The sequence below is a fragment of the Mandrillus leucophaeus genome, unplaced genomic scaffold (genome assembly GCF_000951045.1).
Source record: "Mandrillus leucophaeus isolate KB7577 unplaced genomic scaffold, Mleu.le_1.0 Scaffold124, whole genome shotgun sequence".
Taxonomy (NCBI): Eukaryota; Metazoa; Chordata; class Mammalia; order Primates; family Cercopithecidae; genus Mandrillus; species Mandrillus leucophaeus.
Window position 1 is genome coordinate 5,515,483 of NW_012100765.1, and position 15,134 is coordinate 5,530,616.

General features: G+C 36.7%; 1 protein-coding gene across 2 annotated transcripts; it reads right to left on the minus strand.

Annotated features, from left to right (window-relative positions):
• Positions 1 to 1,056: 1,056 nt before the first annotated feature.
• On the minus strand, positions 1,057 to 12,266 carry DYNAP (dynactin associated protein). 2 transcript variants are annotated; one of them, XM_011971738.1, is made up of 3 exons: positions 9,000 to 9,180; positions 5,429 to 5,593; positions 1,057 to 2,736 (listed from the first exon to the last, which is right to left on the minus strand). In XM_011971738.1, exons 1-3 carry the CDS (start codon positions 9,054 to 9,056, stop codon positions 2,404 to 2,406), a joined length of 555 nt encoding a protein of 184 aa, XP_011827128.1. In that variant the 5' UTR covers positions 9,057 to 9,180; the 3' UTR covers positions 1,057 to 2,403. The 2 variants fall into 2 exon arrangements, with proteins under 2 accessions (XP_011827128.1, XP_011827130.1); XM_011971740.1 differs by lacking the exon at positions 5,429 to 5,593 and adding an exon at positions 12,157 to 12,266 and having other exon boundaries at positions 1,865 to 2,736; positions 9,000 to 9,124.
• Between the last annotated feature and the right edge of the window lie 2,868 nt (positions 12,267 to 15,134).

Consider the following 15,134-nt stretch of genomic DNA (forward strand, 5'->3'; position numbering starts at 1 on the left):
TTGAGATCTATTACCTTAGCAATTTTCAAATATGCAATACGTTATTATTAACTATAGATACAATATTGTACATTAGATCTCTAGAACTTATTGATCTTATAACTGATAGTTTGTACCCTTTGATCTGTATCTGCCTATTTTCTCTATTCCCCATCCACTGGCAACCACCTTTCTGCTCTCTGTTTCTCTAAGTTTGACTATTTTAGATTCAACATGTAAGTGATATCAAGCAATATTTGTCTTTCTGTGTCTGGTCTATGTTACTTAGCATAATCGTTTCCAAGTTAATTCATGTTGTTGCAAATGTCAGGCTTTCCTTCTTTTTAAAGTCTGAATAGTATTCCATTGTGCATACATATATAGTACATAGTTATCATATATATGATAAATTGTGTGTGTGTATATATCTATATATATACACACACACACACACAATGGAATACTATTCAGCCTTTAAAAGGCTGAATATAGACAAATATTTTATATATATCACATGTTCTTTATCCATTCATTCATTGATGGAAGCTTAGATCAGTCCCATATCTTGACTATTGTGAATAATACTGAAGTGAACATGGAAGTGCAGATATATCTTCAAGACAATGATTTCATGCCCAGAAGTGGGACTGTTGGATCATATGGTAGTTCTGTTTTTAATTTTTTGAGGAACCACCACACTATTGTCCATAATGGCTGTATTAATTCACATTCTCACCAACAGTGTACAAGGGTCCCTTATTCTCCACATCCTCAATAACACTTGTTATCTACTTACTTTTTGATAACAGTCAAACTAACAGCTGTGAGGTGGTATCTCATTGTGATGGTTAGTGCTGTTGACCACCTTTTCACATACCTGTTGGCCATTTGTATGTCCTCTTTGGGAAAATGTATATTCCAATCTTTTGCCCATTTTTAAATCAGGTTTTTTTTTTTTTTTTTGCTATTGAGTTATGTGAATTCCTGATATATTTTACATATCAACCACCTATTAGATATACAATTTACAAACATTTTCTCCTATTCTGCAGGCTGCCTTCTCATTTCCTTCCCTTTGCTTTGCAGAAGCTTTTAATGTTGGCAATAATGTTATGTTGGCTAGAACTAGACTCAGATACTGTACAATTTCAATTTTGGGGAAGAGCCAGTGTGGGGAGTAGTTGTAGGCTAATATTACTGGTGATAACTAAAAGTTAACTTAATATAGAACAGGTCATTTTGATGACTGATGCTAGTTCTATCAAATTTTAAGTGGTAGTGGTGGCATTTGTGGTTGCAGGTTTGGATGTATTGGCAAAAAAAAGTCAAATGCTGTAAAATATTTTAAGAGATTTATTCTGAGCCAAATATGAGTGACCATGGCCTCAGGACACAGCCCTCAGGAGGTCCTGAGAACATGTATCCAAGGTGGTTGGGGTACAGTTTGGTTTTATATATTTTTAGGGGGGCACGAGACATCAATCAAATACATTTAAGAAATACATTGGCTTGGTTCAGAAAGGCAGGACAACTCAAAGTGGGGGCTTCCAGGCTAGAGGTAAATTTAAACATGTTCTGGTTGATAATTGGTCTAGTTTATCTGAAGACCTGAGATCGATGGAAAGGAATGTTCAGGTTAAGATAAAGGATTGTGGAGATCAAGTTTTATTGTTCAGAGGAATCTCTCAGAAAGCAGACTTCAGAGAGAGAGCAGGTTGTAAAATGTTTCTTATCAGACCTAAAAGGGTGCCTGGCTCTTAGTTGATTATCTCTTGGATCTGGAAAGAAAGGAAGGAAAACAAAGGGGGAAGGATGTTCTCTATAGAATGTGGAGTTCCTCCACAAGAGACTTTGCAGGACAATTCCAAGGTATAGCAAGGAAATATACTTTGGGGTAAAACATTTTGATTTTTTTGCCCTTGTTATGCCAGAGTCAGATTAGAAAGTAAGTCACAATATATGGGGTTAAATAAAACCCATCTGATGAGAATGTATGGTTTGTAGGGCATGACTCCCCAGACCCCCTAGAAAGGAATTTGGGCAAGATAAAAAATCAGAGCTTAGTCCTCAGATGAATAGGTGGAGATTATACATTGTTGGAAAAGAGTGATGAGCATTGTTACTGTAGGCTAAGTAGAAGTTACAGTAGTTATAGGTTAAGTGGAAGTAGTTGCAGATTCAGTTGAAGGGAATGTAGTTGTTGATTCAGTCAGAGATGGTAGAAGTGCTGATTGTTTGAGTTGTCAAGTAAGTTTAAGTTGAAGTAGGACTTGATATTGTTGAAGTTGTAACAGTTAGAGTCTGTTAAAGTGACTGCAGCCATGGTTCCACTTGAAGTGATAGGAGTAGCTGTTATAGTTGCAAACTGAGTTGAAGTGGTAGAGGCTGAAGTTTCAGTTGAAGTGATGACTGTGGCTGTTCAATTTATAATTGATTGGCAGCTGCAGCAGATGTAGGTTCTGTGGAAGTGGTGGCAGTTGTAGCTGTTGAAGTTGTAGTTTCAGTGGCTGTACTTGCAGGTACAGTTGAAGTGGTGGTCATTGTAGGTGGACAAGCAGGAGAGGGTGTTCCAGGTTTGACAGTCACACACTCTCCATTGTTTGTGGATAGTTGGATAACAATGGAGGAATTGGCAGATCCTTTGTTATTCACCAAGCATACTATAAGTACTCCAATTGCTGTCATTATCACACAGGCTAAGAGACAAGCCAGGAAGACTTTCCACATAGACGAGTCATTGCGGCAATGCTCTTTTACCTAAGCATGTATATAAAAATATCAGCAATGAGAAACAAAACTGCTTGTAATTTATCATCTCTTTTAAATTACTTATAACTTATTGCGTTAACATCATTTGAGTCACTATGTGTCTCTGAAAGTTGGGCTTGAAGTCCATGTTTTCATGCAGGTAGAAATAATTGTCCCTTACATTAGAAGAAAGACAAATCTGCAAAGTCTCATCTTCTCTTATCCTATTTTCCATTTGTCTTTTTAACAGACTTTATTTTTAGAGCAGTTTTAGGTTGACAGCAAAACTAAGCAGGAAATACAGAGATTTCCCATATCCCTCCTGCCGTCACACATGTTCAGCCTCACCAATTGTCCACTTCTCCAATCGGAGTAGAACATTTGTTACAATTAATGAACCTACAATGATATACCATTATCAGATTACTTTAGGGTTCACTCTTGGTGGTGTACACTGTATGGGTTTGGACAACTATATAATGATATGTATTTACCATTATAGTATCATGCAGAGTAGTCTCACTGCCCTAAAAAATCCTCTGTGTTCCTCTTATTCTTCCCTCTCTCACTCCTACCTTTTTTTTTAATGTGAGCACTATATCTTATATTGTTGTTGAGAATATTAAAAATAACATACATAAAGTTACCACTTTTCAAAAATATTATATTTGGTTTTGATGCAGTATAATATAGAATTTAGAAACAAGGGCTTTGGAGTCCAACTAGATTATTTCATAATTACCTGGATGAAAGCAAGATCTTCAAAGAATAGAATACAAAACTTGTACCTTTCAGACAGAATACAGTAGGTCTGAAATATTACAAAACATGGGCCACGGTATTTGTTGGAAGACTAGAGTTTCATGAAAAGCCTGATGACACCAAGACAGCAGCAAAAGAATGAGGGCAATGGTCACCAAGGCCAGGGAAATGAGGGCCACTAAGACCAAGTTAACCCTAGGACAAATAACATCCTCTTTCCTTGATGGGAGGCACTGAAAACGAGGTTCAAGAAAAGAAAGTGGCAAAAAGGCTTATGTACATCTGGGAGAGGATTCTATAATACTGCATTACACAAACTTAAAAAGAGCCCTTTAGTGACATTAAACGCGCATGATCAGACAGAAGGAAACTATGTTCTCCTCCTGCTTTGGCCCCTTCTGGCAAAAACCATGTGAGTTCTAGCAACTCTCTAAACTTTCCTGAGCCATATTTTCCCTAATTGTTAAATAATTTAACGGGACTAGATCAGCCATTCTCATCACTAGTTGTACATTAGATTCATCTGGGTAGCTTTTAAAAACTATTGTTGCATGGGCCCCACCCCCAAGAGTTTCTGATTTAATTGGTCTGGGTGGGGCTTAGGCATTTGGTTTGTCCTAAACAGTCCCCAGGTGATTCTAATATGCAGTCAAGTTTAAGAACCAGCAGAGGCTGGGCATGGAGGTTCACGCTTGTAATCCTACCATTGGGGGAGGCTAAGGTGGGTGGATCCTTTGAGCCCAGGAGGTTGAGACCAGCCTGGGCTACATGGCAAGACCTCATCTCTACAAAAAATACAAAAAATAGTCAGGCATGGTGGCATATGCATGTGGTCCTAGCTACTTGGCAGGCTGAGATGGGAGGATTGTTTAAGCCCAGAAGGGTGAAGCTGCAGTGAGACGTGATTGTGCCATTGCGCTCCAGCCTAGGTTACAGAGTGAGACTCTGCCTCAAAAAACAAAAAATAAAAAATAAAAATAAAAAAAAGAGCCAGCAGACTTGATGTTATTGAAGGCCTCCTTCAATTCCATGATTGATATGGATTACTTTACCTCTGCAAACAAGAAGAAACATTTTCTAACTCCATCCTACTGAGCTTATTTATTATTTCACATTGTCCCAGAAACAGTATAAAGTTCATGTTGTTTTGTCCAGAATCAAGAAACAAGGCTCAGAGGCTCTCTACTAAGTCTCTATAACAAGACTAAGCAGGGAAAGGAAGGAATGCCAGAGTTTGTGGAACCAAACCAAACTACGAAGCATATTGGTAATTTATAGTCAATGTTAAATTTCTATACAACGGCTGAAGACTTAAAGATACAGTCACGAGGTAAAGTTCATTCAGCCTACAGGACATGAGGTCAGGAACCAAGGAGAGCCAAGTCTGGTCTCCAACGCTAGTGGAGACACTCCAGAGAACAGTAAGGTTTCTGTGGCAAGGTCATATACACCAGAGGACAGAACCCAGGGAGTTAAAGAAAGTGGCACACACAGGTTCAGAGGCTGCACAGAGTAAGAAAATAAGGTGATCACCAAAGTAATAGGACCTGGGAAACTTTAAATATGACAGTCTCCCATCAGAGCCTAATGGTGAATTAAACCCTAATATTGCCAACATTCTTATTCACCCGCCCCTCCCTAACCTTGCATTTGCACCGTACACTTATTCCTTTGATTTTCATGTATGTTTTGTATCTATTATGGATATTTGAGTCCCCAGTTAGAACATTAGCTCTTGGAAAACAGAGACTAGCAAATATTTATTTTCTTGTGAATTACCTCACAGTGACTTGTACCTATACTGAGAATACAGCAGATGCTTAATACAAATGTAAATGAATTAAGTAATTAAATACATTTCTTGGGAAATAATAGGCAAAGTACATGCCCTTATAGAGCACATCCCAACCTGAATAAAAGCTCCTGTGCTAAACATTACCTGTGTGTTACCGGATTCTGATTGTAGACATCTTGAATGTGCAAGGACCCCTGGGCTCATGCAGACCCCAGTTAAGTTGGGAGAGACATCACTGGTTATATCATTTGAAGGTGGACACCAGCGTATGGAACTGTGAGCCTCTTGGTCATTTGGACATGTGGTTGGCTACAAAGGCAGACTAGAAGTGAGTAGGAAGCCTAGGAAACCATGGCGTTGAATTGCTAAAATAAAATCTTCTATCAAACATACCTAAGAGTATGACTTTTAAAAGGAATAAATGTTTTCTCATGCCCTGAAGATAAAAAAAAAATCTAGACATTTATTATATATTATACTTTAACTAATTTTGGTAAGTTACTAAAGTTCTAGTTCAGGAATGTGTATCCTCATATTACACAAATGGATTGAATATCCTTAACGTTGCAAGCTGCCATATGTGGAACATATATTAAGAAGCCTCTATAAGGAAGAGGATGGTGAGCTGAAGTCCTTGCATCTTATTGGGTACAACCTGCTCAGGTCATTTTGGAAATGAAAATATTGAAGTAAAAAGAGTTGAAATGATTTGTCATTATGACACAACAGCGAGCATGGGAGCTCGGACCTTCTGGTGTTAAGGCCCATGTACTCCACTACACTATACTAGGAATAGTATATTGTTATGCTACACCATGCTATGCTAGTATAGTAATGTAGTATATACTATACTACATGATACTAGTGAAAAATTCTTACACAAAGTGACTGCTTTATATAATTCATACCATGCTCTATCCAATGGAACTTGCAAGCCTATGACAGTGACACAGAAGACAAACCATTGGTCAAATTTACAGTATGCTTTTGCTGGGTCCCTCTTGGGCATAGAGCAATGTAAAAACAGTCCACAACAATACAGGTTTCTACTCTCAAGGAGTCTATATGCTAACAGGGAGACAAAACAGGTTAGTGTATAATTAACAAATAAATGCAATAATTGTAAATTATTCAGAAGAGGTGAATATGGATTGAAAATAACTGAGTTGGCGGGGAAAGACTTCAGGGAAGGGGTGTGTTAAAAGAGGGGAAGGATAAGATAAAGTGAATATGAGAGAGGAGTAGATTCAGGAATTTATGGATCTTGTGGAAATGTTTTTTGTTAGTTTCGTTTTGTTTTGTTATGTTGAGATGGGATCTCTCTCTGTAACCCAGGCTGTAGTGCAGTGACACAATCATGGTTCACTGAAACCTTGACCTCCCAAGGCTCAAGCAGTCCTCTCATCTCAGCCTTCTGAGTAGCCATGACTACAGGCGTATGCCATTATGCTCATTTAATTATTTTTTATGTTATTTTTCATAGCGATGGGGTCTCCATATGTTGCCCAGGCTGGTCTAGAACTCCTGGGCTCAAGCAATTCTCTGGCTCTGCCCCCTCAAGGTGCTGGCATTGTAAGCATGAGCTGCTATACCCAGCCAAAAGTTTTATTACATATGAAACATAATGTAGAATTATCTAAGGCTCTTCATCTCACAAGAAGATAATGTTTACTTTCTAGCTGTGAATCAAGGTGATCTTGGGTCACTCCTCAATCAGCTTCAAAAGGAGAATACGGTTGATTTAATAACCCATTACTAATAGTTATAGAAATTACTGGCCAATGAACCAGTGAGTTCCATGAAAATTGTCAAACCAGAATGGTATATAATCATTGACCCATTAGGAATTATCATTAAAAATACAAAAATATAAAATTATCATTAAATAAGATGGGATACTCCTGGCAGTAGACAATTAGCTAAGTTAAGTTTTTCTGTAAGTATAATATCAAAGAAATAGATATCAGTCCCATGTTTATCAAATATGAATAAACAAAATTCTACTTAATATTAATTACGCAAATTTGAAGAAGTTGAATTTACCTTTGTTAATACCCTTGCTTATTTAACTAGATGCTGATCCTGTTGTTTTCATTACATCCGATTTGCTTGTGGCTGATGAACCTGAACATTTTAATGCACTTTGCAAACAAAGTGAAACTCACTCAGCGGGGCAGTTTCCCAGAATTTTCTGGCCCTGTTAGAATCCTAGCCCTTTCAGAGAGGAAGGTGATGGGTGGGTCTACACTAAGGATGGGGAATCTGTGATCTAGGCCTAGTTTGCAGCTTAAGTAATAATTTTACTGTGTCAAGTTGCTCTGACTCTTAGTACAGGTGGAGTCTCTTTTCCAAACTGGAAGAGTTGAAGAGCTGTAAATAATGTTTAACCAGCATTAGCATAATCCGCATTAGCTCATAATGGCCACAGGCAACTGAAATGCGTTAGTTGTACTTACTAAAGTACATTCTATAAGTTTTTTACCCTAACTTTATAAGAATTAACTTGAGATTTCTTAGATCCCTAACAGAAAAACAAAGACACCAAAATTTATTTTTGTTGTGTTTATAATCTTCAAATACTTTTAAAATTCCATCATTGAATTTGGTCTGAAGAGAAAAATATTGTCGTATCTATGCCTGAATAATATAATAAAGTAAAATATTTAGTCAGCTATCCAGATATATGCTGTAAAAAAAAACAATGTAAGCTAATATTTGTAAACATCTTTACATTTGTTATTATCTAGAAAAACTATCAAGATGATACATACCTGGCCAAGTATATGTTTTTTTTCCATCTGAGTATTTGGACATCTTGAAGATCCAATTACAGGGTTGCCTGAGCAACTGACCAAGCAAACTTCCAGACACCAACCCAGGGACTGAAGATCTTGTTTCTTTTGGTGAACCAGAAATCCTCTATAGGAGTTTTGTATTAACACGTACTGAGAAACAGGACTTTCTTCTTTGGTTTATCTCGTGAGTTATACAGGCTGATTACCACAGCTCCATATGACAAAAGCAAGCTATTTCTTCACACATGTTTCATTCATTCTTCAGGCAGTGAATTTTAACTCACCATTTTAATTTTCATTACATGTCCTTCCTTTTTTCTGAAGTCAAAGGTTATTTGGTTGGATATAAATAGATACATAAAATCTGTATATGATACAGATATATGATTATGAAACTATACACTGAAGGCTTGGTTTTTGGTATAAAATATTTTTTAAAAAGCAGACAAAATAGTCTTATTTTGACATGGTATTTTTGGAGGATTTCTTTCTTAGGAATATTAATATCTAGGATTAATATCTGGTTTTCCAGCATATTTAGAAATCTGAGTTCTGACAAGTCTAAAAATTCTAAGCATCAAATTGTAAAAATGGAGCTTAATAAATACTGACATCAGTTTATGTTTACATGAAGGTGTATATAGAAAGTTAAAGGGTCTATTTGTATATCCTATGGCCATAGAAACATTTCTAATACTTTATATCTATACATATTTAAATTAATACCTAAATATATAACATAGCAAAATAAAACATGAAAGTTACAGCACAAAAATTGATACAGGGTTGCTCTTTATTTTGGAGGAGAATGCAAAATTATGATCTTGGCTACATAGTAATAAAGAGATTAAATTGCTTTTAAATTCTGAAAATGAAATTGTAATACAGACAAACTATCAAAATGGAGCAAGGACACTCACCCGCTGGTTTTCAGAGTGTTCAACGTTCAGTATGTATTTTCCATGTTTTCTGTCCATTCTAGAGCTGCCAATATCACAAGCTTCTCTCCAAAAATATTTTTCAATTTGTTCATTGCCCTTTATATCTGCAACCAGGAAACAATTAAAACACTGGTGGAAATCAACTATGATGCATCAGTACAAGTGTGGATTAAACTAAATACTAATTATTCACTAAAACAGAATCCACCTCAGAGGAGGAAATGAAATGTTAATTGCAGAAAGATGCAAGAAAACCAATACTTCTCTGAGAGCGATTGTGACTGCTCCCTCTGAAAACCTTACATTATTCTTCCATCTCTCCTCTTTGGCCCCATCATTCAGGAACTCACCTTTTATTTTAGGACTGACCCCAGAAAAACATTCTGAGACAGAAATTTACCATTGCTTGCTTCCTACTCAAGCATGAATGTCTCTCTCCCCTTGTTGGCACCATCTCTTAGGTACCCATGACGTCAGGGAAACTTCACCTTTTCAGTCCCTGGGTTGGTGTCTCTTTTGTCAGTTGCTCAAGCAATCCACACTCATTAAAAACTATTAGAATCAATGTCTTAGGCAATAATGTCAAAGGAGTGATGGAATATTGAAAATCTTTAAGAAGAGAGTTTTTTTATTTTGGTCAAAAAATCTAATTTGTCTTAAATTGCAAAATGATCAACTCTCGTATTGGTTTATTCACTCAACAAGTGAGAATATGGAGTGTCAAAAGTGTGCCAGGTATTTTTGTAGTGCAGAAAGTTCCATAATAAAAAACAAATTCCTATTCTCTTTGTATGTGACACTTTTGGATTCGGAATATTTTTAAAGTTTAATCTTTTAAAGTTTAATCTCTTATAAATGTATTCAATACCTTCAGGTTGTAAGCTTTACCTTTGAACTGTAGAATATAAAGAACATGGAAAGCTGTCTAGGAATTGAAAAACTGGGGAAAAATTGTTCCAAAGAAGAGTTTAAAATATGATGATTTGCTACCACATGGATGAAACTCGAGGACATTGTGCTAAGTGAAATAAGTCATCACAAAAAAGACAAATAGTGTAGATTTCACTTATATAACATACCTAGAATAGTTAAAATCATAGAGACAGAAAGTAGAATGTTGGCTGCCAGGGGCTAGGAGGAGGGAAAAATGGGGAGTTATTGTTTAACGAATATACAATTTCAGTTTGGGATGATAAAAAGAGATCTGGAAATAGGTGGCAGTGATGGTTACAGAATATTGTGAATGTATTTAATACCCCTAACTGTATACTTAAAATGAGTAAGATGATGAACTTTGTGTTGTGTGTATTTTACCACAATTTAAAAAGTGAAACAGAAACATAAAGATTTACTCTTCTTGAAGGAAAGCAAACAGCCAGTGTATAGCCATGGGGTACAAGGGACGAACATGGGTTCAAGGTGTCAATAATATTAAAAATGACTTTTGAATGACTTTTTGATTCATTTGAAAATCAGAAGAATATTATTGTTAAACCAATAATATACATTTAATTGTATATTATTTAAAATATTACTACAATTTTATCCTGCAAAAACATTTCATTTGTCACTAGAGCCACATAGCCACGGTGGAAGTGAAACTCCATTACTATTGATGGCATCCATACATTACATCAGTGGCATAAAGAGTGGAAGATTATTCTTGTCACTGGAGTCTCACCCTCACAATCTCTAACTGGCCAAGCAGTTACATGACTCAGTCACAAAATTTTGGAGAAAATTTTAAAATTTAAAATTAAAAGAAACAGTAACATAAAAATAAGACAACACATTATTCTGTAGCTAAATATATCATGTGAAAGTCAGATTTTTCTTTATTTTACAAAGAATATTTCTTCACCTTGTATTATGAGGAAAAATTCTTTGAATTCCTCAATCTAAACCTTAACAGAAAAAGCAGAGCACACCTGAATTGTTAGAATGACAGAGAGCGTGGATACCTCTCATTACCCTGTTAGAGTTGCCAATAAAGGATCTTTGGTCTGAGTGGGATTTATAATGAAAAAAAGAAATCTGAAAGTCCTTTGGTAGCTGGCCATTTTTTTGCACTCTAAGGTGGCAAGGGGAGGAGGCCGTTTTTCGGTCATCCAATAAAGAAGTGAATTGGCTGTTGTCTCAAAGCCTAGGTCAAAGTTGATTTTTAAAAATCATCTTACTCAAAAATTTTCTTACCTGAAATTTTGGTAAGCTCTGATTATTATTTCTTTGGTCTACTGATAAACTGAGAGCCAGCATGACAGCTTCAGCCATGTCATGCTGGCTCTCAGTTTATCAGTAGACCAATGATTTTAGACATTTTAGGGAAAGGGGTTATTATATTTCATCTTTTTGTCAGACACAGAATTTCAAAGCCTAAGTAAAATGCTGGCATGCAACCAAAAAAGCATGAAAGAGCCTTGTGAAAAAGATAGAAACTGAACAATAAATTTCCAAACTGCCCTGTCAAAATTACCAAAGAAATCTGAACCAATCATTAAAAGTAAAAATAAAAACTGAAACATTCTGTAAATTCATATATATTTTTTCACAACACATTTAGCATGTTCTTTATTGTATTGTTTACAAAGCTGAGCCAATACTTAAACCAATTATTCCTTTACTGAATCAAAAGTAATGAAAAAGTATTTAAGCAATACAATTGGATTAGAATAATTAGTCCTATTCGAAATAGAAACTTCAGGAAGAAAACATGTTTTGATTTGTATCATTGAATTTTCTAATTCCAAATGTAAAGTTTACTTATAAATTTTAAATATGGTTGTATTGACAAAGCACAGTCTTCCATTAATTTATTCCCAACTGTTTATTGAGTGCCTAATGTATCACAGGCATATCTGAAACCTGGATATCAAATTAGCAGCAACCAAGACAGACAAGACCTCTGCTGACACTCTATTCTTTGTTAGTGAAAGCTTGACTTTTGATTTTAATTTTCAAATTTGTTTAAAGTGTTAATATTTTTGTTCAACCAAAGAAAATGTTCTCTTTCAGCTTTTTGTATGTTGGAATTAGAGGAAGGACCATAATGATAAATATATATCAACTTCTACAGAATAAAAGGCAACTGTATAATTCACCTGTGTTTGAGGACAGTGACTGGGAATTCATGACTTACCTAAAAGTTGGTATTCCATTTTTGGATGACCTTTGCTATTTGAAAGTTCTTTCTCTTATAGAGTCAAAATTTTCCTTGTTTCTCTGGCTGACTTACACCCTGGTCCTCCTATCTAGAGAGACCCAAAATAAAACTATTTTTTCTTCAGAATATGGATCTACAATCCCTGATAGACAATTCCAAAAATCCAAAAGGCTTTGCAAACTGAAAATTAATTTGAATGTTTGGCACAAATTTATTTGGCAGTAAAAATTAATATAAACAAACAAGGATATTTTGAGTCTTTAATAAATTTAGCATTAGCATGGTTATCTATATATTCAATTACAAAAATATTAATGTGTGTTGCAGGCTACCAACATGTATTGTATAATATGCAACATACATACCATATTTCATCGAATTTTAAAAATTTTGAATTATGAAACATATCTAACTCAAGCTTTTCACATGAGGGATGATGGGTTTGTAGAAATGTTAATATTTTTTTTTTTTATAGCCAGGACCTCACTGTGTTGCCCAGGCTGGACTTGAATTCCTGGGCTCAAGTAACTCTCCCATCTCAGGATGCCAAGGAGCAGGAACTCCAGTTGTGCACCATCACACTCATTTGTGTAAAAGTTTACAATTTTTTAAAGACAGTTACATCCCTCCTTATTCTCATTGTGCTGAAAAACTATTTCATAAAAGACTTGCATTACTAAACTGACTCTCATGACTGGCATTTTAAAACTGTGAATGAGAAGAAGAAAATACAGCTTCATCAATTGTGAAAAAGTATACCACTCTGATGGGAAATGTTGACGATGGGGGAGGCTATGCATGCGGCAGGAACCATCAAAACATATTTTTCCTCTCTGTACCTTTTACTCAATTTTGATGTGAATCTAAAACTACCCTAAAAAATAAAGTCTATTTGAAAAAATAAGAAAAATAATAGCTTTAATTGATGGATCGCAGGAAATGGTGCTACCCTTAGGCAACCTCTGACATAGATTTGATTTTACCATAGTATTACTGACATTATAGAAATGTTTATGTCCCCTCCAATGGGCGTACCACACTGCCCAAAGCTAATCCTTGTAACACCTACAATTAAGTAGTACTATCCCCACTTTTCTGATGAGACATATATGCTTTCAGTGACCTTTTACAAACTCAAGATTAGAGTGTGTGGCTCTCAGGATATCCACTCGTTTCTTGTCTGTGGCCATTTATTAGTGTCTAGTGTATACCACACTGAGCCCTAAGAAGGATAGGGAGAAAAGGTGAAAGACAACTCAGAGCTTGAATTCATTGTCAAGATCATACAACTGTGGCACCTTTAGAGATTCTGATGACATGTATCAAGATTCATCAGGGAGGTATGGATATTTACTGGAAGCACAGCAAGGGTGGTGCTGCCACCTGGAATTAGACTGGCCCATGAAGACAGAGATGGCTGGAATTCAGGTTTTAAGTAACACAGAATTTAGCAACTCCCAGGGCGGAGACATGTCTCATCATCCTTGCTGACTCTCCAAGTTCTGTCCAAGCATGAAACAAACGTTAGGACGTTCACAGAGCATGAGGATTGCCAATCAGCTGCGTGGGCCTTATTTTTGAGAACATGAAGGCCCCAGCTTTTGCAGCTGAGGTTTACTCATCAGTGGGATTAGTTTACAGGGATGAACACAAAAAGATTAAGGTAGGGCTCCAGGCCTCATGAAAAAAATGCAGCAGGTAGACTGCTTATTAGAATCAGAGCTCAGAATGAAAATCTCAGAAAATGTCAGGTTTAAAAGATAGGGCAAATAGAGAAACTGGGATTCATAAGGTACAGAACCATAACTGGGTTATCAGATCTGGACCCGAAATTGGGGTCAACTCAACCTAGGATTAGAGTGGGGTGCAAAGGCTCAGCGGTGGGACATCATAGCCCTGTTCAGGGCTGCAGTAGCCAGGCTCAGTGTACAGTGAGCAGTGCAAACCCAGTAGTCTCATAGTTCAAAGTTAAGACTTGGCTCCTTTCATCAACCTCACTATGGATGGAGGATGCTGTGGTAAAAGACGAGAGCTCATGAAGCTGGAGCAGCTCATGGAGTCAGGTTTGGATATGGAACAATGATGGGAACTAAGGCAGGACTGAAGAAGGCTGTGATGAATTCAGCTCTGAGGAGCTGGTGAGGAGTGGCAGGTAGGCAGGATAGTGAGAGGAAGTGAGAATTAACCACTGGGACAGTGTTCAAAATATTAGGAAAACAAAGGAAGTGATCTTTGAGGGAGGAAGGTGGTGATAGTTTGGAAGAGGCAAGTTCACATTGAAATCTTAAGGGTCCTCAATGCACGTGGATGGACAGAGAGAAGGAAGGAGAAATTGTAGAAGAGAGAAGTAAAGACCACCATGGAGTGGCAGAAAGAGGCAAGGCACTGGGGGAAAGTAGGAAGAGTGGTCTGGAGGTAGAGTAAAGGCTAGAACGAAAATCGGTATTAACTGGATTACACAGGCAAAGAGGAAAGAAACGTCAGGATGTGAACTTAAAAATATGCATTGAGAAATGAACAATACAATACTCTTTGGAGCAAGAGAATACATGAAAATTAGATATACAATAACCAGTTTTATGGCCCTAGTGTTAAAAAAGAAAATATTATAAATATCCCTAAATTAATTTAGATTTTAATACAATCTATTCACACTGTTGACTGCCCTTTACATCCCCTGTTGGGCATTGGATGTTGAAATAGAAATAAGGATTCCACCCTCACACCTGAGGAGGACCACATATGATGGTCCTCCCACTTCCATGTTTGCCCCTCTTTGATTCATTCTTCACAAGGTCGCCAGAATACTGTTTCCAAAATGTTAACCTGTTTATATCGCCATCCGGTTCAAAACGCCTAAATGGCACCCATTGCCCCAGGTCGAAGTCCTCTCATGGCCCACGTGTCTCTGAACTTTCCGGCCTCTGCCTGCCTCTGAATCCCCATCCTGCACT